Below are 26,681 nucleotides of genomic sequence, written 5' to 3'. Positions count from 1 at the left end.
TGTATCTCATGTTTATCCAGTATGAAGTAAGTACTGTTTACTCAAGATATCTTGCTGATTGAAGCTCTCGTAAAGGCCCCGTCACACATAGCGACGCTGCAGCGATACCGACAACGATCCGGATCGCTGCAGCATCGCTGTTTGGTCGCTGGAGAGCTGTCACACAGACAGCTCTCCAGCGACCAACGATCCCGAGGTCCCCGGTAACCAGGGTAAACATCGGGTAACTAAGCGCAGGTCCCCGCTTAGTTACCCGATGTTTACCCTGGTTACCATCGTTAAAGTAAAAAAAAAACAAACGCTACATACTTACCTATCGCTCTGTCCTCGGTGCTCTGCTTCTCTGGTCTGGCTGTGAGCGGCAGGCAGCCGGAAAGCAGAGAGGTGACGTCACCGCTCTGCTTTCCGGCTGACCGGCGCTCACAGCCAGACCAGAGAAGCAGAGCGCCGAGGACAGACAGCGATAGGTAAGTATGTAGCGTTTGTTTTTTTACTTTTAGGATGGTAACCAGGGTAAACATCGGGTTACTAAGCGCGGCCCTGCGCTTAGTTACCCGATGTTTACCCTGGTTACCAGCGAAGACATCGCTGAATCGGCGTCACACACGCCGATTCAGCGATGTCAGCGGGACCTCAACGATCAAAAAATGGCCCAGGCCATTCCGACACGACCAGCGATCTCACAGCAGGGGCCTGATCGCTGGTACGTGTCACACATAGCGAGATCGCTACTGAGATCGCTGTTGCGTCACAAAACTTGTGACTCAGCAGCGATCTCGCTAGCGATCTCGCTATGTGTGACGGGGCCTTAAGTACAGCGGTGACTGCAAGAAGACGCATTCTGCAACACTAACTAAAGCGCTGCAGAATATGTTAGCGCTATAAAAAATAAAAAAAATAAAAGATTATTATAAAAACCTGTCATTCAATATTTCCGTGACCCGGTTGGAGCAAATACCTGAGAATTGTACTAATAGGGTACAAAAGTTAAATCGGAAAGAATCATATTGGATCTTCCGTCTGGGTTCATTATACCCAGTTGCATTAAAATTATGTCATAGAGGGTATATGATGTACAAAACAAACAAATTGACAGGTATAATATCGCATATTAGGGGTTTTTTTTGTTGTTTTGCTGTTTTTTTGTTGTTTTCACATGAATGAAATATAGAAAAATTCTATTTGGCATTTGGAAATAGTCACCATATGAAAAATGGAAGAGTTTTAAATTTTGTCATGAAGTACCGTATATACTCGAGTATAAGCTGAGATTTTCAGCCCAAAATTTTGGGCTGAAAGTGCCCCTCTCAGCTTATACTCGAGTCACTGTGGGCGGCAGGGTCGGCGGGTGAGGGGGAGAGGGCGCTGAGGCATACTTACCTAGTCCCAGCGGTCCTGACGCTCCCCCTGCCCGTCACACGGTCTTCCGTGCTGCAGTTCTTCACCTGTTCAGCAGGCACGTGGGACCGCTCATTAGAGAAATGAATATGCGGCTCCACCTCCCATAGGGGTGGAGCAGCATATTAATTTCTCTAATCAGCGGTGCCGGTGACTGCTGATAGAGGAAGAAGCTGCGGCACAGAAGACCATGTGACAGGCAGAGGGAGCGGGACGCCGGGAGCAGGTAAGTATTTAATATTCACCTGTCCGCGTTCCACACGCCGGGCGCCGCACTGTCTTCGCGTTCTCTTGCACTGACTGTTTAGGTCAGAGGGCGCGATGACGCATACAGTGTGCGCGGCGCCCTCTGCCTGATCAGTCAGAGCGGAGAGACGCCGGGACCGGACGCCGAGTAGCTGCAAGCAGCGAGGTGAGTATGGCATTTTTTTTTTTATTGCAGCAGCAGCAATCGCAGAGCTTTCTATGGCACAGCTATGGGGCAGGAATGAACGGCGCAGAGCACTATATGGCACAGCTATGGGGCAATAATGAACGTCGCAGAGCACTATATGGCAGCTATGGGGCAAGAATGAACGGTGCAGAGCACTATATGGCAGCTATGGGGCAATAATGAACGGCGCAGAGCACTATATGGCAGCTATGGGGCAATAATGAACGGCGCAGAGCACTATATGGCAGTTATGGGGCAACAATGAACGGTGCAGAGCACTACAGGTCCTTCTCAAAAAATTAGCATATAGTGTTAAATTTCATTATTTACCATAATGTAATGATTACAATTAAACTTTCATATATTATAGATTCATTATCCACCAACTGAAATTTGTCAGGTCTTTTATTGTTTTAATACTGATGATTTTGGCATACAACTCCTGATAACCCAAAAAACCTGTCTCAATAAATTAGCATATCAAGAAAAGGTTCTCTAAACGACCTATTACCCTAATCTTCTGAATCAACTAATTAACTCTAAACACATGCAAAAGATACCTGAGGCTTTTATAAACTCCCTGCCTGGTTCATTACTCAAAACCCCCATCATGGGTAAGACTAGCGACCTGACAGATGTCAAGAAGGCCATCATTGACACCCTCAAGCAAGAGGGTAAGACCCAGAAAGAAATTTCTCAACAAATAGGCTGTTCCCAGAGTGCTGTATCAAGGCACCTCAATGGTAAAGGCCCCTTCACATTAAGCGACGCTGCAGCGATACCGACAACGATCCGGATCGCTGCAGCGTCGCTGTTTGGTCGCTGGAGAGCTGTCACACAGACAGCTCTCCAGCGACCAACGATGCCGGTAACCAGGGTAAACATCGGGTAACTAAGCGCAGGGCCGCGCTTAGTAACCCGATGTTTACCCTGGATACCATGCTAAAAGTTAAAAAAAACAAACACTACATACTTACCTACCGCTGTCTGTCCTCCAGCGCTGCGCTCTGCTTCTCTGCTCTCCTCCTGTACTGTCTGTGAGCCGGAAAGCAGAGCGGTGATGTCACCGCTCTGCTTTCCGGCTCACAGACAGTACAGGAGGAGTGCAGAGCACAGCGCTGGAGGACAGACGGCTGTAGGTAAGTATGTACTGTTTGTTTTTTTTAACTTTTAGCATGGTATCCAGGGTAAACATCGGGTTACTAAGCGCGGCCCTGCGCTTAGTTACCCGATGTTTACCCTGGTTACCAGTGAAGACATCGCTGGATCGGTGTCACACACGCCGATCCAGCGATGTCTCCAGGGAGTCCAGCGACGAAATAAAGTTCTGGACTTTATTCAGCGACCAACGATCTCCCAGCAGGGGCCTGATCGTTGGTCGCTGTCATACAGAACGATTTCATTAACGATATCGTTGCTACGTCACAAATAGCAACGATATCGTTAACAATATCGTTATGTGTGAAGGTACCTTAAGTCTGTTGGAAGGAAACAATGTGGCAGAAAACGCTGTACAACGAGAAGAGGAGACCGGACCCTGAGGAAGATTGTGGAGAAGGACCGATTCCAGACCTTGGGGAACCTGAGGAAGCAGTGGACTGAGTCTGGTGTGGAAACATCCAGAGCCACCGTGCACAGGCGTGTGCAGGAAATGGGCTACAGGTGCCGCATTCCCCAGGTAAAGCCACTTTTGAACCATAAACAGCGGCAGAGGCGCCTGACCTGGGCTACAGAGAAGCAGCACTGGACTGTTGCTAAGTGGTCCCAAGTACTTTTTTCTGATGAAAGCAAATTTTGCATGTCATTCGGAAATCAAGGTGCCAGAGTCTGGAGGAAGACTGGGGAGAAGGAAATGCCAAAATGCCTGAAGTCCAGTGTCAAGTACCCACAGTCAGTGATGGTGTGGGGTGCCATGTCAGCTGCTGGTGTTGGTCCACTGTGTTTCATCAAGGGCAGGGTCAATGCAGCTAGCTATCAGGAGATTTTGGAGCACTTCATGCTTCCATCGGCTGAAATGCTTTATGGAGATGAAGATTTCATTTTTCAGCACGACCTGGCACCTGCTCACAGTGCCAAAACCACTGGTAAATGGTTTACTGACCATGGTATTACTGTGCTCAATTGGCCTGCCAACTCTCCTGACCTGAGCCCCATAGAGAATCTGTGGGATATTGTGAAGAGAAAGTTGAGAGACGCAAGACCCAACACTCTGGATGAGCTTAAGGCCGCTATTGAAGCATCCTGGGCCTCCATAACATCTCAGCAGTGTCACAGGCTGATTGCCTCCATGCCACGCCGCATTGAAGCAGTCATTTCTGCCAAAGGATTCCCGACCAAGTATTGAGTGCATAACTGAACATTATTATTTGTTGGTTTTTTTGTTTGTTATTAAAAAACACTTTTATTTGATTGGATGGGTGAAATATGCTAATTTATTGAGACAGGTTTTTTGGGTTATCAGGAGTTGTATGCCAAAATCATCATTATTAAAACAATAAAAGACCTGACAAATTTCAGTTGGTGGATAATGAATCTATAATATATGAAAGTTTAATTGTAATCATTACATTATGGTAAATAATGAAATTTAACACTATATGCTAATTTTTTGAGAAGGACCTGTATATGATAGCTATGGGGCAATAATGAACGGCGCAGAGCACTATATGGCAGCTATGGGGCAATAATGAGCGGTGCAGAGCACTATATGGCACATCTATGGGGCAATAATGAACGTCGCAGAGCACTATATGGCAGCTATGGGCCAGAATGAACGGTGCAGAGCACTATATGGCAGCTATGGGGCAATAATGAACGGCCAACAACCCAGCATAGCCAGCCACTAGACTTTAAAACTTAACATTTAATATGTATACCTCTAAAATTATGTGTACTTTAAAAACAATTTGGTGCTCATGTTTAAACGTGCACTAGACAACAAAAATGGCATGATCTCACCCAATTGCTGTGTCTCTTCTTGTTATAGATTCTTGTGCTTATTGAGAGCACGGCATGGGACGGAGACCAATAGACCTTTTCCAATGGGGGGGAGAAAAAAAAAAAAAAAAGATATAGATAGGTGGGGGGGGGGAGGGGGGGAAAGGGTTTGAAGCTATCTTCCCTGTCGTGCCCCGTGTATAAGACTCCCGCCCTAACAAGGGCAGTCCCCAAGTTTGAGCCTACTTAGTGAAGCCCTTTAGTTAGTATAACCACCCTGGATGATATGTCCTCTTTCTCTTCCCAACGCGTTTCCCTCCCCGTTACGGTCTGCCTTATCCTCACATGGAGGACGCCGCTGAATGAGGTTATGTCTGCCACTGCAGAATACCTCCACTAACCTGGACATTTAACCTGGACATTTTATTCCCCTGATGAACCCCCGTAACGGGGAGGGAAACGCGTTGGGAAGAGAAAGAGGACATATCATCCAGGGTGGTTATACTAACTAAAGGGCTTCACTAAGTAGGCTCAAACTTGGGGACTGCCCTTGTTAGGGCGGGAGTCTTATACACGGGGCACGACAGGGAAGATAGCTTCAAACCCTTCCCCCCCCCCCCCCCCCACCTATCTATATCTTTTTTTTTTTTTTTTTTATTTTCTCCCCCCCATTGGAAAAGGTCTATTGGTCTCCGTCCCATGCCGTGCTCTCAATAAGTACAAGAATCTATAACAAGAAGAGAGACAGCAATTGGGTGAGATCATGCCATTTTTCTTGTCTAGTGCACGTTTAAACATGAGCACCAAATTGTTTTTAAAGTACACATAATTTTAGAGGTATACATATTAAATGTTAAGTTTTAGAGTCTAGTGGCTGGCTATGCTGGGTTGTTAGTTAAAAGTGGTCAGACGTGATTAGGAACGATACGTTCTGGTTTCTTTCTTTTTTCCTGCTGAATCCAATAATGAACGGCGCAGAGCACTATATGGCAACTATGGGGCAATAATGAACGGTGCAGAGCACTATATGGCAGCTATGGGGCAAAAATGAACTGTGCAGAGCACTATATGGCAGCTAAGGGGCAATAATGAACTGTGCAGAGCACTATATGGCACAGCTATGGGGCAATAATGAACGGTGCAGAGCACTATATGGCACAGCTATGGGGCAGGAATGAACGGCGCAGAGCACTATATGGCACATCTATGGGGCAAGAATGAGCGGCGCAGAGCACTATATGGCAGCTATGGGGCAATAATGAACGGCGCAGAGCACTATATGGCAGCTATGGGGCAATAATGAGCGGTGCAGAGCACTATATGGCACAGCTATGGGGCAGGAATGAACGGTGCAGAGCACTATATGGCACATCTATGGGGCAATAATGAACGGCGCAAAGCACTATATGGCACAGCTATGGGGCAATAATGAACGGCGCAGAGCACTATTTGGCACAGCTATGGGGCAATAATGAACGGTGCAGAGCACTATATGGCAGAGCTTTCCATGGCACATGTATGGGACCATAATGAACGGTGCAGAGCACTATATGGCAGAGCTTTCTATGGCACATCTATGGGACCATAATGAACGGTACAGAGCACTATATGGCAGAGCTTTCTATGGCACATCTATGGGGCAATAATGAACAATATGGAGCATTATATGTGGCACAGCTTTATACAGAGCATCTATGGGGCAATAATGAACGGTATGCAGCATTATATGTGGCACAGCTTTATATGGAGCATCTTATGGGGCCATAATGAACGGTATGGAGCATCTATTTTTATTTGTGAAATTCACCGGTAGCTGCTGCATTTTCCACCCTAGGCTTATACTCGAGTCAATAAGTTTTCCCAGTTTTTTGTGGCAACATTAGGGGCGTCGGCTTATACTCGGGTCGGCTTATACTCGAGTATATACGGTATATGTTTGTAGGATTTTACATTTTAGTATGAAATCACATTTTAGTATGTTTAATAACTGTATATATTACATTTCTTTTAAAATGTTAAGTCCATATATATGTGGACAGAGACAACATTTTGGTTATAGACATTACCACAATTGATTTTAAACAAAACAATTCAGATGCAGTTCAAGTTCAGACTTTCAGCTTTCATTTGAGGATATCCACATTAACCCCTTTCTGCCATCGGACGTACTATTCCGTCCATGTGGGGTGGGCCCTAATTCCCAAGGACGGAATAGTACATCCAGCGCGATCGGCCGCGCTCACAGGGGGAGAGCGGCCGATCGCAGCCGGGTGTCAGCTGCCTATCGCAGCTGACATCCGGCACTATGTGCCAGGAGCGGTCACGGACCGCTCCTGGCACATTAACCCCCGGCACACCGCGATCAAACATGATCGCGATGTGCCGGCGGTATAGGGAAGCTTCCCGCAGGGAGGGGGCTCCCTGCGGGCTTCCCTGAGCACCCCCGCAGCAACGCGATGTGATTGCGTTGCTGCGAGGGTCTCCTCATCTCCTTCCTCGCTGCAGGCCCCGGATCCAAGATGGCCGCGGCATCCGGGTCCTGCAGGGAAGGAGGTGGCTTCACAGAGCCTGCTCAGAGCAGGCACTGTGAAGCATGCAATGCTGCAAGTCAGATCAGTGATCTGACAGAGTGCTGTGCACACTGTCAGATCACTGATCTTTGATGTCCCCACCTGAGACAAAGTAAAAAAGTTAAAAAAAAACATTTCCACACGTGTAAAATTAAAAAAAAAATCCTAAATAATGAAAAAAAATATATATATTATTCCCATAAATTCATTTCTTTATCTAAATAAAAAAAACAAAACAATAAAAGTACACATATTTAGTATCGCCGCGTCCGTAACGACCCCACCTATAAAACTGGCCTACTAGTTAACCCCTTCAGTAAACACCGTAAGAAAAAAAAAAAAAAACAAGGCAAAAAACAACGCTTTATTATCATACCGCCGAACAAAAAGTGGAATAACACGCGATCATGTGCCCGAAAATGTTACCAATAAAAACGTCAACTCGTCCCGCAAAAAACAAGACCTCACATGACTCTGTGGACCAAAATATGGAAAAATTATAGCTCTCAAAATGTGGTAACGCAAAAAATATTTTTTGCAATAAAAAGCGTCTTTTAGTGTGTGACGGCTGCCAATCATAAAAATCCGCTAAAAAACCCACTATGAAAGTAAATCAAACCCCCTTCATCACCCCCTTAGTTAGGGAAAAATTAAAAAATTTAAACAATGTATTTATTTCCATTCTCCCGTTAGGGTTAGGGCTAGGGTTAGGGCTAGGGTTAGGGCTAGTGTTAGGGCTAGGGTTAGGGCTAGGGTTAGGGTTAGGGCTAGGGCTAGGGTTAGGGCTAGGGTTAGGGCTAGGGTTAAGGCTACAGTTAGGGTTGGGGCTAAAGTTAGGGTTAGGGTGTGGATTACGGTTGGGAATAGGGTTGGGATTAGGGGTGTGTCTGGGTTAGAGGTGTGGTTAGGGTTACCGTTGGGATTAGGGTTAGGGGTGTGTTTGGATTAGGATTTCAGTTATAATTGGGGGGTTTCCACTGTTTAGGCACATCAGGGGCTCCAAACGCAACATGGCGTCCAAACTCAATTCCAGCCAATTCTGCGTTGAAAAAGTAAAACAGTGCTCCTTCCCTTCCGAGCTCTCCCGTGTGCCCAAACAGGGGTTTACCCCAACATATGGGGTATCAGCGTACTCAGGACAAATTGCACAACAATATTTGGGGTCCAATTTCTCCTGTTACCCTTGGAAAAATACAAAACTGGGGGCTAAAAAATACTTTTTGTGTAAAAAAAAATATTTTTTATTTTCACGGCTCTGCGTTATAAACTGTAGTGAAACACTTGGGGGTTCAAAGCTCTCACATCACATCTAGATAAGTTCCTTGTGGGGTCTAGTTTCCAATATGGGGTCACTTGTGGGGGGTTTCTACTGTTTAGGTACATTAGGGGCTCTGCAAACGCAATGTGACGCCTGCAGACCAATCCATCTAAGTCTGCATTCCAAATGGCGTTCCTTCCCTTCCGAGCCCTCCCATGCGCCCAAACGGTGGTTCCCCCCCACATATGGGGTATCAGCGCACTCAGGACAAATTGGACAACAACTTTTTGGGTCCAATTTCTCCTGTTACCCTCGGGAAAATACAAAACTGGGGGCTAAAAAATAATTTTTGTGGGAAAAAAGTTTTGTTTTATTTTTACGGCTCTGCATTATAAATTTCTGTGAAGCCCTTGGTGGGTCAAAGTGCTCACCACACATCTAGATAAGTTCCTTAGTGGGTCTACTTTCCAAAATGGTGTCACCTGTGGGGGGTTTCAATGTTTAGGCACATCAGTGGCTCTCCAAACGCAACATGGCATCCCATCTCAATTCCTGTCAATTTTGCATTGAAAAGTCAAACGGCACTCCTTCCCTTCTGAGCTCTCCCATGCGCCCAAACAGTGGTTTACTCCCACATATAGGGTATCAGCGTACTCAGGACAAATTGTACAACAACTTTTGGGGTCCAATTTCTTCTCTTACCCTTGGGAAAATAAAAAATTTGGGGCGAAAAGATAATTTTTGTGAAAAAAACGATTTTTTATTTTTACGGTTCTGCATTATAAACGTCTGTGAAGCACTTGGTGGGTCAAAGTGCTCACCACACCTCTAGATAAGTTTCTTAGGGGGTCTACTTTCCAAAATGGTGTCACTTGTGGGGGGTTTCAATGTTTAGGCACATCAGTGGCTCTCCAAACGCAACATGGCGTCCTATCTCAATTCCATTCAATTTTGCATTGAAAAGTCAAATGGCGCTCCTTCGCTTCCGAGCTCTGTCATGCGCCCAAACAGTGGTTTACCCCCACATGTGGGGTATCGGCGTACTCAGGACAAATTGTACAACAACGTTTGGGGACCATTTTCTCCTGTTACCCTTGGTAAAATAAAACAAATTGGAGCTGAAGTAAATTTTTTGTGAAAAAAAGTTAAATGTTCATTTTTATTTAAACATTCCAAAAATTCATGTGAAACACCTGAAGGGTTAATAAACTTCTTGAATGCGGTTTTGAGCACGTTGAGGGGTGCAGTTTTTAGAATGGTATCACACTTGGGTATTTTCTATCATATAGACCCCTCAAAATGATTTCAAATGAGATGTGGTCCCTAAAAAAATGGTGTTGTAAAAATGAGGAATTGCTGGTCAACTTTTAACCCTTATAACTCCCTAACAAAAAAAAATTTTGGTTCCAAAATTGTGCTGATGTAAAGTAGACATGTGGGAAATGTTATTTATTAACTATTTTGTGTGACACATCTCTGTGATTTAATTGCATAAAAATTCAAAGTTGGAAAATTGCAAAATTTTCAAAATTTTCGCCAAATTTCCGTTTTTTTCACAAATAAATGCAGGTAATATCAAAGAAATTTTACCACTATCATGAAGTACAATATGTCTCGAGAAAACAATGTCAGAATCACCGGGATCCGTTGAAGCGTTCCAGAGTTATAACCTCATAAAGGGACAGTGGTCAGAATTGTAAAAATTGGCCCGGTCCATAACGTGCAAACCATTCTTGGGGGTAAAGGGGTTAAAATTGCAACCCTGTTTTTAAAGGGACCAAAAGTAATTGGACAATTGACTCCCATGCTATTTCATGGACAGGTGTGGGCAATCCCTTCATTATGTCATTCTCAATTAAGCAGATAAAAGGCCTGGAGTTGATTTGAGGTGTGGTGCTTGCATTTGGAAGGTTTTGCTGTGAAGTAAACATGTGGTCAAAGGAGCTCTCCATGCAGGTGAAACAAGCCATCCTTAAGCTGCGAAAACAGAAAAAACCCATCCGAGAAATTGCTACAATATTAGGAATGGCAAAATCTACAGTTTGGTACATCCTGAGAAAGAAAGAAAGCACTGGTGAACTCATCAATGCAAAAAGACCTGGGCGCCCACGGAAGACGACAGTGGTGGATGATCGCAGAATAATCTTCATGGTGAAGAGAAACCCCTTCACAACAGCCGACCAAGTGAACAGCACTCTCCAGGAGGTCGGCGTATCAATATCCAAATCTACCATAAAGAGAAGACTGCATGAAAGTAAATGCAGATGGTTCACTGCACGGTGCAAGACACTCATAAGCATCAAGAATAGAAAGGCTAGACTGGACTTTGCTAAAAATCATCTAAAAAAGCCAGCATAGTTCTGGAAGAACATTCTTTGGACAGATGAAACCAAGATCAACCTCTACCAGAATGATGGAAAGAGAAAAGTATGGCGAAGGCGTGGTACAGCTCATGATCCAAAGCATACCACATCATCTGTAAAACCCGGCGGAGGCAGTGTGATGGCTTGGGCAAGCATGGCTGCCAGTGGCACTGGGTCACTAGTGTTTATTGATGATGTGACACAGGACAGAAGCAGCCGAATGAATTCAGAGGTCTTCAGAGCCGCCATACTGTGTGCTCAGATCCAGCCAAATGCAGCCAAACTGATTGGTCGTCGTTTCATACTACAGATGGACAATGACGCAAAACATAAAGCCAAAGCAACCCAGGAGTTTATTAAAACAAAGAAGTGGAATATTCTTGAATGGCCAAGTCAGTCACCTGATCCCAACCCAATTGAGCAGCATTTCACTTGTTAAAGACTAAACTTCAGACAGAAAGGCCCAGAAACAAACAGTAACTGAAAACCACCGCAGCGAAGGCCTGACCGAGCATCAGAAAGGGGGAAACAGCGTCTGGTGATGTCCATGAGTTCAAGACTTCAGGCAGTCATTGCCAACAAAGGGTTTTCAACCAAGTACTAAAAATGAACATTTTATTTAAAATTATTTAATCTGTCCAATTACTTTTGGCCCCTTTAAAAACAGGGTGACACATGTTAAGGAGCTGAAACTCCTAAACCCTTCATCCAATTTTAATGTGGATACCCTCAAATGAAAGCTGAAAGTCTGAACTTTAACTGCATCTGAATTGTTTTGTTTAAAATTCATTGTGGTAATGTCTATAACCAAACTTAGAAAAATGTTGTCTCTGTCCAAATATATATGGACTTAACTGTAGTATAGCTATGTTTATAGTGTTTTTAGAAAGGAAAAAAAAATCAGAAAAACATCTTTCAGCCCCCACAAAAAAAGGACATGCAGGGATATCTGCTATAAAATGTGTTCAGATACCGTAGATCTGTTTATATGCATGACATTATACCTGAGGAAGACTCTAAGAAGTCGAATCCGGTTGTATTTTAGTTTGAAATAAAAATCATCCGTGAATCAGAACATCGAGTTCCATCATCATCCTTCAGGAGCGCATATTGCTGGGAAAAATATTTACAACCTGTCACTCTGATCTTACAGTATGCTGCACATGAAATTGCCGGCTTTTCAAAGGACACGTTGCGTAAAAGAATCGGACAGCACTCGCAAGGTCCAAGTGCTGTGCAATATTTTTCTCGTACCCATAGGCTTGCATTGGTGAATCTTGGTGATAATAGCAGAATGCTGCGATTTTACACGCACGCCGAACATGGCTGAGAAAACAAACGGTGATGTGAGCTGCCCCATAGATTAACACTAGTCCAAGTGCTATGATGTTTTCACGCCCAGATCCTTATCTACAAGTGACTTTCCTAGTTTTACTCCCCCTAGAACACATGATGCTTACATATTACTAGTGCCCAGCTACATAACCTTACATGTACACACACACTGAGCCTGATCTGCCACATGGACGTCCGGGCGCTCAGCTTGCTCAGGTCAGCTTGCAACTTACAGACATCCTTCATAGACTGCACTAAACTACATAGCATCGTCTACAAAAATAGAAGTCACACTATATATCCCAACTTCTAGATGATTGATAAGTTGAATAGCAGACTCAGCCGTGAACCTAAGGCTTCTTTTACACTTGCTGTGATTTTGTGGCCCGCTTTTTGCAGCCCCAATAAATTTCTATGGGGCCACAAAAACGGGCTGCAATAATTCCAGGGCGCGCCGTATGGCCGTGAGGGCCGTATTTACGGGCGTGAAAAAAGATCGAGCCTGCGCAATCTTTTTCACAGCTTACGGACACGGCCCCCACTGTAAATCAATGGGGCCGCAAAAGCAACGGAAGGTTGTTTTTTCGGTGCACCGTGACTTCCGGTTTTGCGGACCTCCGTTTTTTTTCCCAATACTTTTGCTATAGTATTGGGAAAACCTAAAAACGGCAATCCGCAAGTTTTTTGGAGACAGTTATCGTGGCAGACCTTGCAAATTGCGGCGATACGCCCACAATAACGGGCCACAAAAAAACCCAGTATGTGTAAAAGAAGACTTAAAAAGATTGTCCACTACTTGGACAATCCCTGTTCAATTTCTCTGTTCCCCTTATAAAATAACACCTTATATTCACCTGTGGTGCCGGCGCTGTTAATAATGATAATAATAGTAATCATTTTATTTCTATAGCACCAACATATTCGGCAGCACTTTATATTTTAGAGGGGACTTGTATAGACAATAAAAGACATTACAGAATAACAATAATCATAGAAACAACAGATACAAAGAGGAGTGAGGGCCCTGCTCGCAAGCTTACAATCTATGAGGAAATAGGGGAGACAGAAAGGAGGATGGTAACAATTGCTTTCGTTGTTCGGAGCAGCCATAGTGTAAGGCTCGGGTGTTCATGTAATGCTGCATGAACCGGTTATCAGCCTAAGTATGTAACAGTACAGACACAGAGGGCTATTAACTGCATAAAGCGTGTGAGAACATGATACGAGGAACATGGTCATGAACAAAATGTTGAACGGTCAACACAGGTATCTACTATATAATTGTCTTTGGGTCACTTCCGTCTTTCTGTCTGTCTGTCTTTCTGTCACAGATATTCATTGGTCGCGGCCTCTGTCTGTCATGGAATCCAAGTTGCTGATTGGTCTCGCCAGCTGCCTGTCATGGCTGCCGCGACCACTCAGCGACGGCCACAGTCCGATTAGTCCCTCCCTACTCCCCTGCAGTCAGTGCCCGGCGCCCACTCCATACTCCCCGCAGTCACCGCTCACACAGGGTTAATGCCAGCGGTAACGGACCGCGTTATGCCGCGGGTAACGCACTCCGTTACCGCCGCTATTAACCCTGTGTGACCAAGTTTTTATTATTGATGCTGCCTATGCAGCGTCAATAGTAAAAGGATCTAATGTTAAAAATAATAAAAAAAATAAAAAATCATTATATAATCACCATCCGCCGCCTTCCCCGCTCCTCGCGACGCTCCGGTAACCGCTCCATGCAAGCGGCAGGTTCCGGTGGCAAGGATGGTATGCGACAAGGACCTGCCATGACGTCACGGTCATGTGACCGCGACCTCATTACAGGTCCTGCGCGCCTTCGCGAGAAGGATCTGCGATGACGTCACAATCATGTGACCGCGACGTCATCACGGGTCCTGCGCTACCAACCCTGGGACCGGAAGCTGCCGAGTGCACCGCACACAGGCGACATGACTACAAGGGCTCCTTCGGAAGGGGAGTCTATGTTTATTTATTTTTTTTAACCTGTGACATACGTGGCCACATACGTGGCTGGGCAATATACTATGTGACTGGCCAATATACTACATGGCTGGGCAATATACTACGTGGCTCTGTGCTGTATACTACATCACTGTGCAATATACTATGTGGCTCTGTGCTGTATACTACGTCACTGGGCAATATACTACGTGGCTCTGTGCTGTATACTACGTCACTGGGCAATATACTACGTAACTGGGCAATATACTACATGGCTTGGCAATATACTACGTTGCTGGGGAATATACTACATGACTGGGCAATATACTACGTGGCTGGGCAATATACTACGTGGCTGGGCAATATACTACGTGACTGGGCAATATACTACGTAACTGGGCAATATTCTACGTGGCTGGGCAATATACTATGTGGTTGGGCAATATACTACGTGGCTTGGCAATATACTACGTGGCTGGGCAATATACTACGTGGCTGGGCAATATACTACGTGGCTGGGCAATATACTACGTGACTGGGCAATATACTACATGGCTGGGCAATATACTACGTGGCTGGGCAATATACTACGTGGACTGTTCAATATACTACGTGGACATGCATATTCTAGAATACCCGATGCGTTAGGGCCACCATCTAGTAGTTAGATAAATGTGTTGAGGCAGTAGGCCAGTCTGAAGAAATGCATTTTTAAGGCACGCTTAAAACTGTGGGTATTGGGGATTAATTGAATTGTCCTAGGTAGTGCATTCCAGAGAACTGGTGCAGCATGCAAGAAGTCTTGGAGACGGGAGTGGCAGGTTCAGATTATTAAGGATGTTAATCTTACATCATCAGCAGAATGGAGGGCAGGGGTAGGGTGGTAGGCTGAGACCAGGGAGGAGAAGTAGGGTGGAGCGGAACTGTAGAGAGAACAGGTAGGGGGTAGACTGAGACGAGGGAGGAGATGTAGGGAGGTGCTGAACCATGGAGTGCATTGTGCGTGAGAGTGATAAGTTTTATTGGACTCTGTAGCAGATGAGTAACAGGGTAGAGGTATTATAATACCTGATGAAGGCCGTTGTGGGCTGAAACGCGTTGTTTTGTTCTTATTAAAGTGTCCTAATAAATTTGGTACTGAGCAAATTATCTCAACCTTCAAATTATCCTTGTCTTCCGGAAGCGCCTAGAAAGGAATTTTTTTTTTTTCTAACCTATTGGAAGTAGCAATCCTAACAGTCAATGTCGACCCTTTAACGAGCCTTGTCACATGACAGGATAATAGCCAAACCAGAATCTCAATTTGCCGACACTGTGTTTCAGGGTACTGCCCCCTGTCAGTGCAAAGTGGAGATCTGGTTTGGCTGGTTGAGAGGTGTCTGACCGGGATCCAAGAAGTATCGTTTCTCCTCGCGGATAGTGACATGATAAGCATGTCGAGGTGAGGAGACTTAAAGCCACAATGCTCCTCTGGGAAATATGCAAATTGTCTCTTCAGAGAGGAAGAGGACTAGAACTCTAGTGCCACCTATTGGAAGTAGTAATCCTAACAGTCAATGTCGACCCTTTAACGAGCCTTGTCACATGACTTAGGATAATAGCCAAACCAGAATCTCAATTTGCAGACACTTACAATGGATGAGATCTTCGGCCAGACTGGATTTTCTCCACAGACGTTTGGCGCACCTGGAGCACAGCTGTAGGAAACATGTTTGCAGCGTGTGCCAGGGTTGTCGCTGTCTGGGCCGAGTTGTTCTATATATAGGAGGTGCTTCATCCAGGGCACTTTGCAAAGTTTCATTATAATGTTTCAGTGCAGAGTCATGACACGAGAGGGAGGAGATTGGGGCCAATGATGATTGCAAGTTCTTCATAAGTTTCTGGGTGTTAATGACACGTATATATTTCTATGAGTGTGGAAAGTGGGGGTGTCCTGAGCGGGGTGACAGTTCTTGACAGAGAATGAAAGAAAGTTGTGGTCAGAGAGTGAGAGAGGGGAGCTGGTAAAATCATGCACTGAGCAGAACCAGGAGAAGACCAGGTCCAGGGAATTTCCATCTTCATGCATAGGAGAGATAGCTGAAATGGCGCTGGCACCAGAGGTGTATGTAAAGTGTTGTGGTTTTATAAGAGAGAACATAGAAATTGAGAAGGGATTATCTGAGTAGTGGACAACCCCTTATAGTACACTCCTTCTAACCATTCGGAGTACCAGTCATGCAGGACAATTCTCTGGCTTTGGTGTTTGAGCCAGATTTCAATCTACCTCCAGATCATAACTGTGTTCCTTATGGCTGCTCCGTTTCAAGCTCTTCCCTTTTATAATGTCCCTGCAGAGCATTAGCTGAAATCCAAAGTACAGTGAGAACAAATGAGAGAATTACTGGCAGCCAAGATGTGAATGAGACCTCTTGGCAGATTTATTAATAGGAAAAATTGCTGACTATATTGGTGAGAAAGGAAGAAATGTGACTTGTGTCCTTAACATGGAGACCCCCAGAGATTAATAACAAAGTCTGAGAGTTGTGCTTAAACAGGAAACTCTACTAGTCTATTTCCTGCACATTATGAGTGGAGAAATGATTTATGTGGAGCAAATGATATGAGGAGCAAATGTGGTTACGTCTACCTACAGTATGTGCATATACTGGAACAGTATAAGAAGCATTTCTCTGGAAGTCTGCGCTAAATGGTATTTCCATATAGAACCTATTCTACATGAGCAGATGCTGTCTTGCTCATTTCTGACCACTTTATAGCTTTAGGACAGTATGTAACGTAATCCCTGCTTTTGCGGCACTTCTATAATAACTATAACCTGGTTTACTGTATCTGAAGGCCAGCCACCATAGTTGTAGCAGAATGTCAATTATATGGTTTTATAGCGTTATAGATAAAAAGATCTATGGGTTGAACTAGATGGACTTAAAGTCTTCCTTCAACCTTAATGACTATGTTACTATGTTACCACCAGTACTATGTGAACCAGGGGTCCTCAGTACATATGGGCTGAGGGCTTCCATCCACCACTGATTGACATCTATCCCTAGTACTGTGCAGAAGTAAAGAGCTGTTAATGTCAGCGGTCCTCAGAACATATGGGCTGAGGGCTTCCATCCACCACTGATTGACATCTCTATCCCTATTACTGTGCAGAAGAGCTGTCAATCAATGCCAAGGGTCCTCAGTAAACATGAGCTGAGGGCTTCCATCCACCACTGATTGACATCTCTATCCCTATTACTTTGCAGAAGAGCTGTCAATCAATGCCAGCGGTCCTCAGAACAAATGAGCTGAGGGCTTCCACCCATCACTGATTGACATCTCTCTCCCTAGTACTGTGCAGAAGTATAGAGCTGTCAATCAATGTCAGGGGTCCTCAGAACACATGGGCTTAGGGCTTCCATCCACCACTGATTGACATCTCTATTCTTATTACTGTGCAGAAGAGCTGTCAATCAATGCCAGGGGTCCTCAGCAAACATGGGCTGAGGGCTTCCATCCATCACTGATTGACATCTCTCTCCCTAGTACTGTGCAGAAGTAAAGAGCTGTCAATCAAGGTCAGGGGTCCTCAGTACACGTGGGTTGAGGGCTTCAACCCACCACTGATTGATATCTCTCTCCCTAGTACCATGCAGAAGTAAAAATCTGCCAATCAAGGTCAGGGTCCTTAGTACACATGGGCTGAGGGCTTCTACCCACCACTGACTGACATCTCTCTCCCTAGGACTCTGCAGACGTAGTCATCTGTCAATGTCACGTGGGCATGGTGAGCGCTCAAGACATGAATACTGAGGGCTCCACAGCACACTCTCATCACTGAGAGAAGTCACATACCCCTATAATAATTAGGGTTTATGTCATTTTTATGTTCATAGATAGGGCAGTACAAACTTGGTGACAGATCCCCTTTAATAGGCACAAACAGACACATGTGGGAATATTGCAAATAGAAATGGGAGAATTTATTGCGGCTGTCATTCCATACTCCTGTCCTATTATATTGTTATATATGATTAATTTATAAAGACTCTGGTGCCATCTCTGGCCTTCTTCTATCTGGTGCCAGAATGTTAACCCTTTCACGACATCTGCTGTACATGCATGGCACAAGTAGGTCGTATATATGGTGTAGTAAGTGTACGGAGAGGGTTCACCCCAAACCCGGCAGGTGATGGCTGTGTGTTACAGCCAGGACCTGCCTTTAATAATCGCGGGTGGAGCGGAGCTGGTAACCTGTTACATGCCGCCGTCAAACTCTGGCAACAGCAATTAATGCGCGCGTCGTGTCGTGCGCCCATTGGCACGCATGTGACATGATTGCAGGTTGCCAACAAGTTTGTATGACAGCAGGGGGTCTTCTGAAGACTTCCATGCTTGTCATTATGGAGCGCCTTTGAAACTCTGCTGTGGGATGGCAGTATATAGCACAAGCGATCAGATGATCGCAGCTTCAAGTCCCCTAAGTGGACTGTTAAGAACAGTGAAAAGCAGAAAAAAATCTAATAAAAAAAACATGAAAATTTAAATCATCTTCCTCGTCCACCGTTAAAAATAAAGATAATTAAAAAAATACAACATGGCATCATCAAGTTAAGAAAGGTCCGATCTATCAAAATATAAAAATAATGACCCTGATCAGTAAACACCGTAAACTAAGAAAATTCAAGAACGCCAAAATTACGATTCTTTGGTTACTACAACACCACAAAAAATGCTGTAACAAGCGATCAAAACATCATATGTATCCAAAAATGGGATGAATAAAAATGTTATTTCGTGCCTCAGCTCCATCAACCAAAGAATGAAAACGCTACGGGTCTCGGAAAATGGAGACACAACCCAAAAATCTTTTCTTGCAAACTTCTGTTTTTTTATATACGGTAGTTAAAATAATAAAAAAAACTGGACATGTTTGGTATCACTGTAATAGTACTGATGAGTAAAATCATATCGCACGGTCATTTTTACCACAAGATGAGCATCGTAAAAACAGTTCCCAAAAAACATTGTCAGTATTGCATTTTTTTTCTTTACATTTTCTCCACACTTGGAATTTTTTTCACCGTTTTTCAGTCCACTATGTTGTACAATGAATGGTGCCAGTCAAAAGTACAACTTGTCCCACAAAACCGAGCCCTCCTAAGTCTTTGTGGACAGAAAAATAAAAGAGTTATGGCTCTGGGAAGAAAGGAAGGAAAAAAACTAAAAAAAAAATGGAAATTGGCAGCATCGTGAAAGGGTTAAATATTTGGGATAAATCCCAGTTATTATTGTGTCAGATAATGGGAGGTTCCATCTCTTTTCATGAAACCTTACCTACTTTTTAGTAACGTGGCCAGAACATCAGAAAACAGTAATAAGTCTCAGATATGGCGATGGTGAAGAATGAGCCGAGGTCAGTCAGAAGTTCAACTTTATTATTTTTCTGATGTTCCCCGCTACTCCATGGATGGCACCGAACAAACGGAGGAAGGAATGTGGCTGCAATGTATCATCTGTATAAGATGGCAGATAAGGGTATTGCTGGTGGTGACCGTACCTTGGAGTAGACTCTGTAGGTTGAGCTCGGCTTCTTGATGAAGCTCCTCTACGCAAGGAGGGCGTTTTGATGACAGGAACACATTTACAGGCTGCTGTTGCCAGTTACTCAGCTTGGAGTGGTCTAAAGTGGAGGCAGCTACAAGAAGATGAAGACAATATAGAAATACATTATTAACAGGCGCATCACTGTAATACGGCTTTCAAGACATCTTTCAGAACAGTTTGTATGTAGGAACTCATGTCCTATCGGTAGAAGGAATTATCCAATAATCCTAAATGTTCACATACTTTTGCCACTCACAGAAATCTGATAATGGATCATGGTTAATGGATCAATGATCCAATATCCGATGTTTGTGAGTGGTAAAAGTATTTTATTTAAATTTACAGGAATCTATTAAAGTCTTATTTTGAGAACACGCTTGTGGAAGTGAATGATGGAACAAACAGGAGATTTCTAACGGCCTCAGAAGAAAGAAGATATAGACAGATTGTATGTAAATAAGAACAAATTCAAGACCATGGTTACCCTCCCAAGAATGATCGAACAACAAAGGTAACTCCAAGATCAAAGAGTATAACAGTTTGTGAGGTCACAAAGGAACCCAAGATCACTTCTAAATAGCTAAAGGACGCTCTTAAGGTACCTTCACACTGACCAACTTAACAACGATATGGCTAGCGATCCGTGACGTTGCAGCGTCCTGGCTAGCGATATCGTTGTTTGACACGCAGCAGCGATCTGGATCCTGCTGTGACATCGTTGGTCGGAGCCGAAAGTCCAGAACTTTATTTCGTCGCTGGATCTCCCGCAGACATCGCTGAATCGGCGTGTGTGACGCCGATTCAGCGATGTCTTCACTGGTAACCAGGGTAAACATCGGGTTACTAAGCACAGGGCCACGCTTAGTAACCCGATGTTTACCCTGGTTACCAGTGTAAACGTAAAAAAAAAAAAACACTACATACTTACATTCCGGTGTCTGTGGCGTCCCCCGGCGTTCTGCTGTCCTGCACTGTGTCAGTGCCGGCTGGCCGTAAAGCAGAGCACAGCGGTGACGTCACCGCTCTGCTTTACGGCCGGCGCTTACAGTGCAGGGAAGCAGAACGCCGGGGGACGCCACAGACACCGAAATGTAAGTATGTAGTGTTTTTTTTTTTTACATTTACCACTGGTAACCAGGGTAAACATCAGGTTACTAAGCGCTGCCCTGTGCTTAGTAACCCGATGTTTACCCTGGTTACCCGGGGACCGGCATCGTTGTCTTGATCGCTGCAGCGACGCTAAATGTGACGGTACCTTTACATTACCTAATGTTAATGCTTATTAGTCCACTGTTTGGAGGACAATGAACAACAATGGTGTAAATGGTAGGATTGAAGAGAGAAAACAACTGTTTTTTATCTACTTTTAGAAGTTGTGGGAAAAACTGATGTAAGGAAAAATTCTAAGTGCGCTAAAATTACAAAAAAAAGTGCAATGCCAGAAATGTTATATCTGTTTTTATTGATACCTTTTTGGTTAGATACAATGTTTTTATATTTTATTGCAAAGTTGCAGTGGCCAAAAAACGTAATTCTGGAATTTTTATTTAGTTCTCATCCCGTTTATTGATCGGATTAATATATTCTGATAGATTGGAATTTTACGAATGCTACAATACCAAATATGTGTATTTTTTAATTGTTTTATTTTTAATGGGCAAAAAAGGGGGATAATTTAGACTTTTGGTTTTTTTTTTTATCCTCTAGCAGGAAATCTCTGGTCTCCGCTGTCTTTACTGTGGCCACGCTGGTGCATCCTTGTCTTGTGTAAACCTGTGCTGCGTTTTTTTATTTTACGCCATTCTTGCCACTATCTAAAAACTGGTTGGAGCTTTGTGGGGGCATGGCCAACCGAAACCCACCAAATCTATTAACATTTATTTATAATATAAGCCAGAAATGTGTAGAGTAGAAAACTCATCTTGTACAAAATATCTTATAAATTAAGAAATGGAATAAAGTGGAGATTCTGAATTGGAGGAACCATGACAAAGATTATGAAGGAGGACAGTCTGTATTTATCTGTGCATTATGCTTTAAATGTAAGTTTTTCCCACTGTGAACCAGGCAGCCATCTTAATAGATTAAATAGATATTTTAAAAAAACTACGGCATTTTTGAAAAAAAGAAAGCAAGTGAGCTCCATGGGATAACATGTTTGGATGATACAGATGGCTTCCCTGTCGACCCCCCCGAAAGTTGACAGCTCACTTTTTGGGGTTCTGTACAGGACACTATGCACATGTTATGGTGGAGGATCCAGCTGTTGTGGCTTCCTTCACTCTAGAACAGTGTGCAAGGAAAAAAAATCTTCAGTTTTTGGTAAGACGCAGATGCTTCATTGGTATTACCGTAATTCATTTAGGGATTCTTTAGTTTACGAGGTATTGTTAGACATTAGGTGTGTCAGCCATGGTCCCAGTTCTACAGGACAGAGTAGCTACTGTCTCATCCACAGATGCAAAGTTGTTGCCGCTATCTATAATCACTCACAACTACGACTTCCCTACCTTGCACACATCATACGAAGAGAGCAATCACTGGAGAAGACCATAACGGTCAGAAAAATAGAAGAAGCAAGGCGAAGAAGAAGGCCAGCAACCTGATGGATTGATACAATCAAGACAATGGCGGAGAAGGTCCTGGTGGACCTATCTAGTCTCTGGTGGCCTTATGTAGACCTTGGTGGACCCATCTATAGACCTTGGTGGACGTATCTAGACTTCGGTGGACCTATCTAGGCTTGCACAAGACCGATCATCCTACAGAACATTAATCCATGAAGTCGTCATAGCTCGAGACCGAGCTGAAGGCGATTAAATAAGTAATCACTCATGTTACTTCACCGCTTTCCTCATCACATTATGAAACAGCCCGGCCTCAAACAGCAATTTATTCTATCGGTGCCAGCGGAGTGAGCTTTCTGTTATTGCCGTTGTTGTGTCCCCACCATATCAGAATCAGGGACGTGCCATCTGACCAAGGATACACTGAATACAGCATAAAATGAAGCAGCTAAAAGAGCACAATGTCATTTCTTCCCGCTGATCTTGGGATAATTTTTCCCTCAAATTCGTGCAGTAGAATAAATAGTACATTGTTAAAATTGTGGTCACTAGTGCCCCTTCCACAGATAGCCCCAGACCCAGACAAGCCGACAACAATGATAGCCTCCGAAGATCCTAGACCAGTCAGGCCTAAGGTGACCCCATAACACCCTTTTCTCAATGTTACCACCACTGCTGCCAATCATTTACTGGTTACTGATTGCTGGTCGGACTACAGCAGGATATGGACCCGTGCGGTGGATTCGGACCTCCTACAAGGGTAAGGTCACCTCTCATCTGACTGTTGAGCTCAATCTTCTGTTTACTTTTTTGTATATGCAGAATATGAGCTATGATTTCTTATGACTAGAAGCATCATGATACGGAACATGGAGTAATACCGAGTGTTTATGGTGGTCGAGTACTTGGTAGATCTCACTTTACGTTGCTTATTGAGAAACTCTCTTACACAATCTTATTTCCTTCCTAAATGAGTTTTCTGAGATCTGAGCAACTGACAGCAGATTAGTTCCGCTTTTGCTTCATTAGTTTATTACTTAAATCTATAGTGTTATATTTACACAGCACAACTTACACTCCGAACACAACACAAGTGACACAGTATGGACGCCCGTACGGCACACGTGGGAAGTGCACGTGGGTGATACGGACAGTCACAAGTATAAGAACACTGAGAGGGTCACCGTGACAATCACTAACGTGTGAATAGGACCCACTGAGAGGGTCACCGTGACAATCACTGACGGGTGTATAGGACCCACTGAGAGAGTCACCGTGACAATCACTGACATGTTAATAGGAACCACTGAGAGGGTCACTGTGACAATTACTGACGTGTGAATAGGACCCAATGAGAGGGTCACCGTGACAATCACTGACGTGTGAATAGCACCTACTGAAAGGGTCCCCGTGACAATCACTGACGTGAGAATAGCACCCACTGAGAGGGTCACTGTGACAATCACTGACGTGTGAATAGGACCCACTGAGGGGGTCACCGTGAAAATTACTTATGTGTGAATAGGACCCACTGAGAGGGTCACAATGACAATCACTGACGTGTGAATAGTACCCACCGAGAGGGTCACAATGACAATCACTGACATTTGAATAGGACCCACCGAGAGGGTCACCGTGACAATCATTGACATGTGATTAGGACCCACTAAGGGGATCACCGTGAAAATCACTGACGTGTGTATAGGACCCACAGAGAGGGTCACCATGAGAAACAATGACGTGTGTATAGGACCCACTGAGAGGGTCACTGTGACAATCACTGATGTGTGAATAGGACCCACTGAAAGGGTCACCATGACATGGCAGTGGGCCCCAAACAGTCTGAGCAGAATGTTAAGCCAAGAATCTCATGTTTAGTATTTTATATCTTTGCCTAGCAGATTGGATCAATGTATGATTTTTTGGCGGTGCTGTCCATGATCTTTTTTAGCCTAAGCTGCTATAATGTCATTAATGTAAAACATCAGAAAATGTAGGAAACCCTGTTTCTAACAAGTGAAGGGTGAACATGCTCAGATAACGTCTTCTCTGAGCATGCTCGGGTGTTTTCCGAGTATCTTGTAGTGCTCGTAGATTATGTTCGAGTCCCTGCGGTTGCATCATTCGGGGCTGTTACACAGCCTTAACATATGTGGAGTTTCCAAAACAAACAGGCAAATCATGCAGCCGCAGGGACGTGAACATAATACACGAGCAATATAAGTTACTCGGGTAACACCAAAGCGTGCTCCGATAAGATGTTATACAAGCACGTTCGTCACTAGTACTAACCTCAGTTATTTACACAGGTTGAAAAATGACCGGTCCATCAAGTTCAGCCTTTCTCCACCAGCTCGACATTCTCTTTTCATGATTTTATTTATAATCCACAATGTTATGTGTAGTGAGGAAATCATCCCGCCCTTCTATAAAAGCTGTTATAGTGTCGGCCATTACTGCCTCTTGTGGTCGGTATTCCACAGTCTGACTGATCTAACTTTAAAGAATCATTTTGTGTTTAGCTGCTGGAATCTCCTTTCTTCCACCTGTAACGAGTGCCCCCTGGTCCTTAGTATGGTCCTTGGAAGGAATAAGACTTGTGCCGTCCTCTGTACTGAGTGACCACACATATTTATACATATGAGATCTCCCCTGAGATGTCTAAACAAGCTGACTGACATTTCCATGCCTTGTAATCAGGGCCGCCATCAGGGCATTACAGCCGTGACTGGCGTATGGGGCCCGGTGAGCAGAGGGGGCCTGCATCGGGCCCCGTCTCATCTGCTCATCGGGCCCCCCTTGCAGGCGCTGCGGCACGCTATTGACGTGCGGGCCCGCGCCCGCACGTCAATAGTTAACAGCCGCCAGCCAGTCTGAGGCGGGCAGCTGAATAGGGCCGCAGTGCGCACTCGCCGGCGTCTGACATCATTCTCACCCACCGGGCCCGGCGAGTGCGTCTGCGTGGAGCCTGGAGGGAGCTTCGCCCGTCGCAGGAGCACGGCCAGGTAAGAACTTGTGTTTTATTCTTTGAGAGCGGCGATCCAGGGGGAACCAGGGGGGGCAGAATGCAGGACACAGTGGGGCAGAATGCTGGACACACAGGGGCAGAATGCTGGACACACTGGGGGCAGAATGCTGGACACAGTGGGGCAGAATGCTGGACACAGTGGGGCAGAATGCTGGACACAGTGGGGCAGAATGCTGGACACAGTGGGGGCAGAATGCTGGAGACACTGGGGCAGGATGCTGGACACACTGGGGCAGAATGCTGGACACAGTGGGGCAGGATGCTGGACACACTGGGGGCAGAATGCTGGACACAGTGGGGCAGAATGCAGGACACAGTGGGGCAGAATGCAGGACACAGTGGGGCAGAATGCAGGACACAGTGGGGCAGAATGCAGGACACAGTGGGGCAGAATGCTGGACACACAGGGGCAGAATGCTGGACACACTGGGGGCAGAATGCTGGACACAGTGGGGCAGAATGCTGGACACAGTGGGGCAGAATGCTGGACACAGTGGGGCAGAATGCTGGACACAGTGGGGGCAGAATGCTGGAGACACTGGGGCAGGATGCTGGACACACTGGGGTAGAATGCTGGACACAGTGGGGCAGGATGCTGGACACACTGGGGGCAGAATGCTGGACACAGTGGGGCAGAATGCTGGACACAGTGGGGCAGAATGCTGGACACAGTGGGGCACAATGCTTGACACAGTGGGGCAGAATGCTTGACACAGTGGGGCAGAATGCTGGAGATAGTGGGGCAGAATGCTGGTGATAGTGGGCAGAATGCTGGACACAGTGGGGCAGAATGCTGGACACAGTGACAGGGGCAGAATGCTGAACACAGTGACAGGGGCAGAATGCTGGACACAGGGGCAGACTGTGAGACCCGGGAGCAGAATGCTGGACATTGGGGCAGAACGCTGGACATTGGGGCAGAATGCGAGACACGGGGCAGAATGGAGATACGGGGCATGATTGGAGACACGGGGCAGGATGAAAGACATGGGGGCATGACTGGAGACAGATGGGGAGGATTGGAGACAGATGGGGCAGAATGGAGACACAGGGGGCATGATTGGAGACAAGTGGCAGGATTGCAGACATGGGGGCATGGTTGGAGACATAGGGGGCAGAATGGAGACATGGGGCATGATTAGAGACAAGTGGCAGGATTTCAGACATAGGGGCATGGTTGGAGACATAGGGGGCAGAATGGAGACATGGGGCGTGATTGGAGACACTGGGGGCAGAATTGG

General features: G+C 45.1%; 1 protein-coding gene across 4 annotated transcripts in view; it reads right to left on the bottom strand.

Moving 5' to 3' along the window:
• Positions 1-26,681, bottom strand: part of NHSL2 (NHS like 2) — a 522,837-nt gene that overhangs the window by 144,646 nt on the left and 351,510 nt on the right. For all 4 annotated transcript variants that reach the window (XM_069748659.1, XM_069748661.1, XM_069748658.1 and 1 more), the window contains exon 2: positions 19,799-19,936. In XM_069748659.1, the coding sequence (XP_069604760.1) occupies positions 19,799-19,936 (138 nt within the window). The remainder of the gene's footprint in view (positions 1-19,798; positions 19,937-26,681) is intronic.

The sequence above is a fragment of the Ranitomeya imitator genome, chromosome 2 (genome assembly GCF_032444005.1).
Source record: "Ranitomeya imitator isolate aRanImi1 chromosome 2, aRanImi1.pri, whole genome shotgun sequence".
In the NCBI taxonomy this organism is placed as follows: domain Eukaryota; kingdom Metazoa; phylum Chordata; class Amphibia; order Anura; family Dendrobatidae; genus Ranitomeya; species Ranitomeya imitator.
The sequence above is the reverse complement of the archived record's forward strand: the minus strand, read 5'-3'. Positions and strand labels throughout refer to the sequence as shown.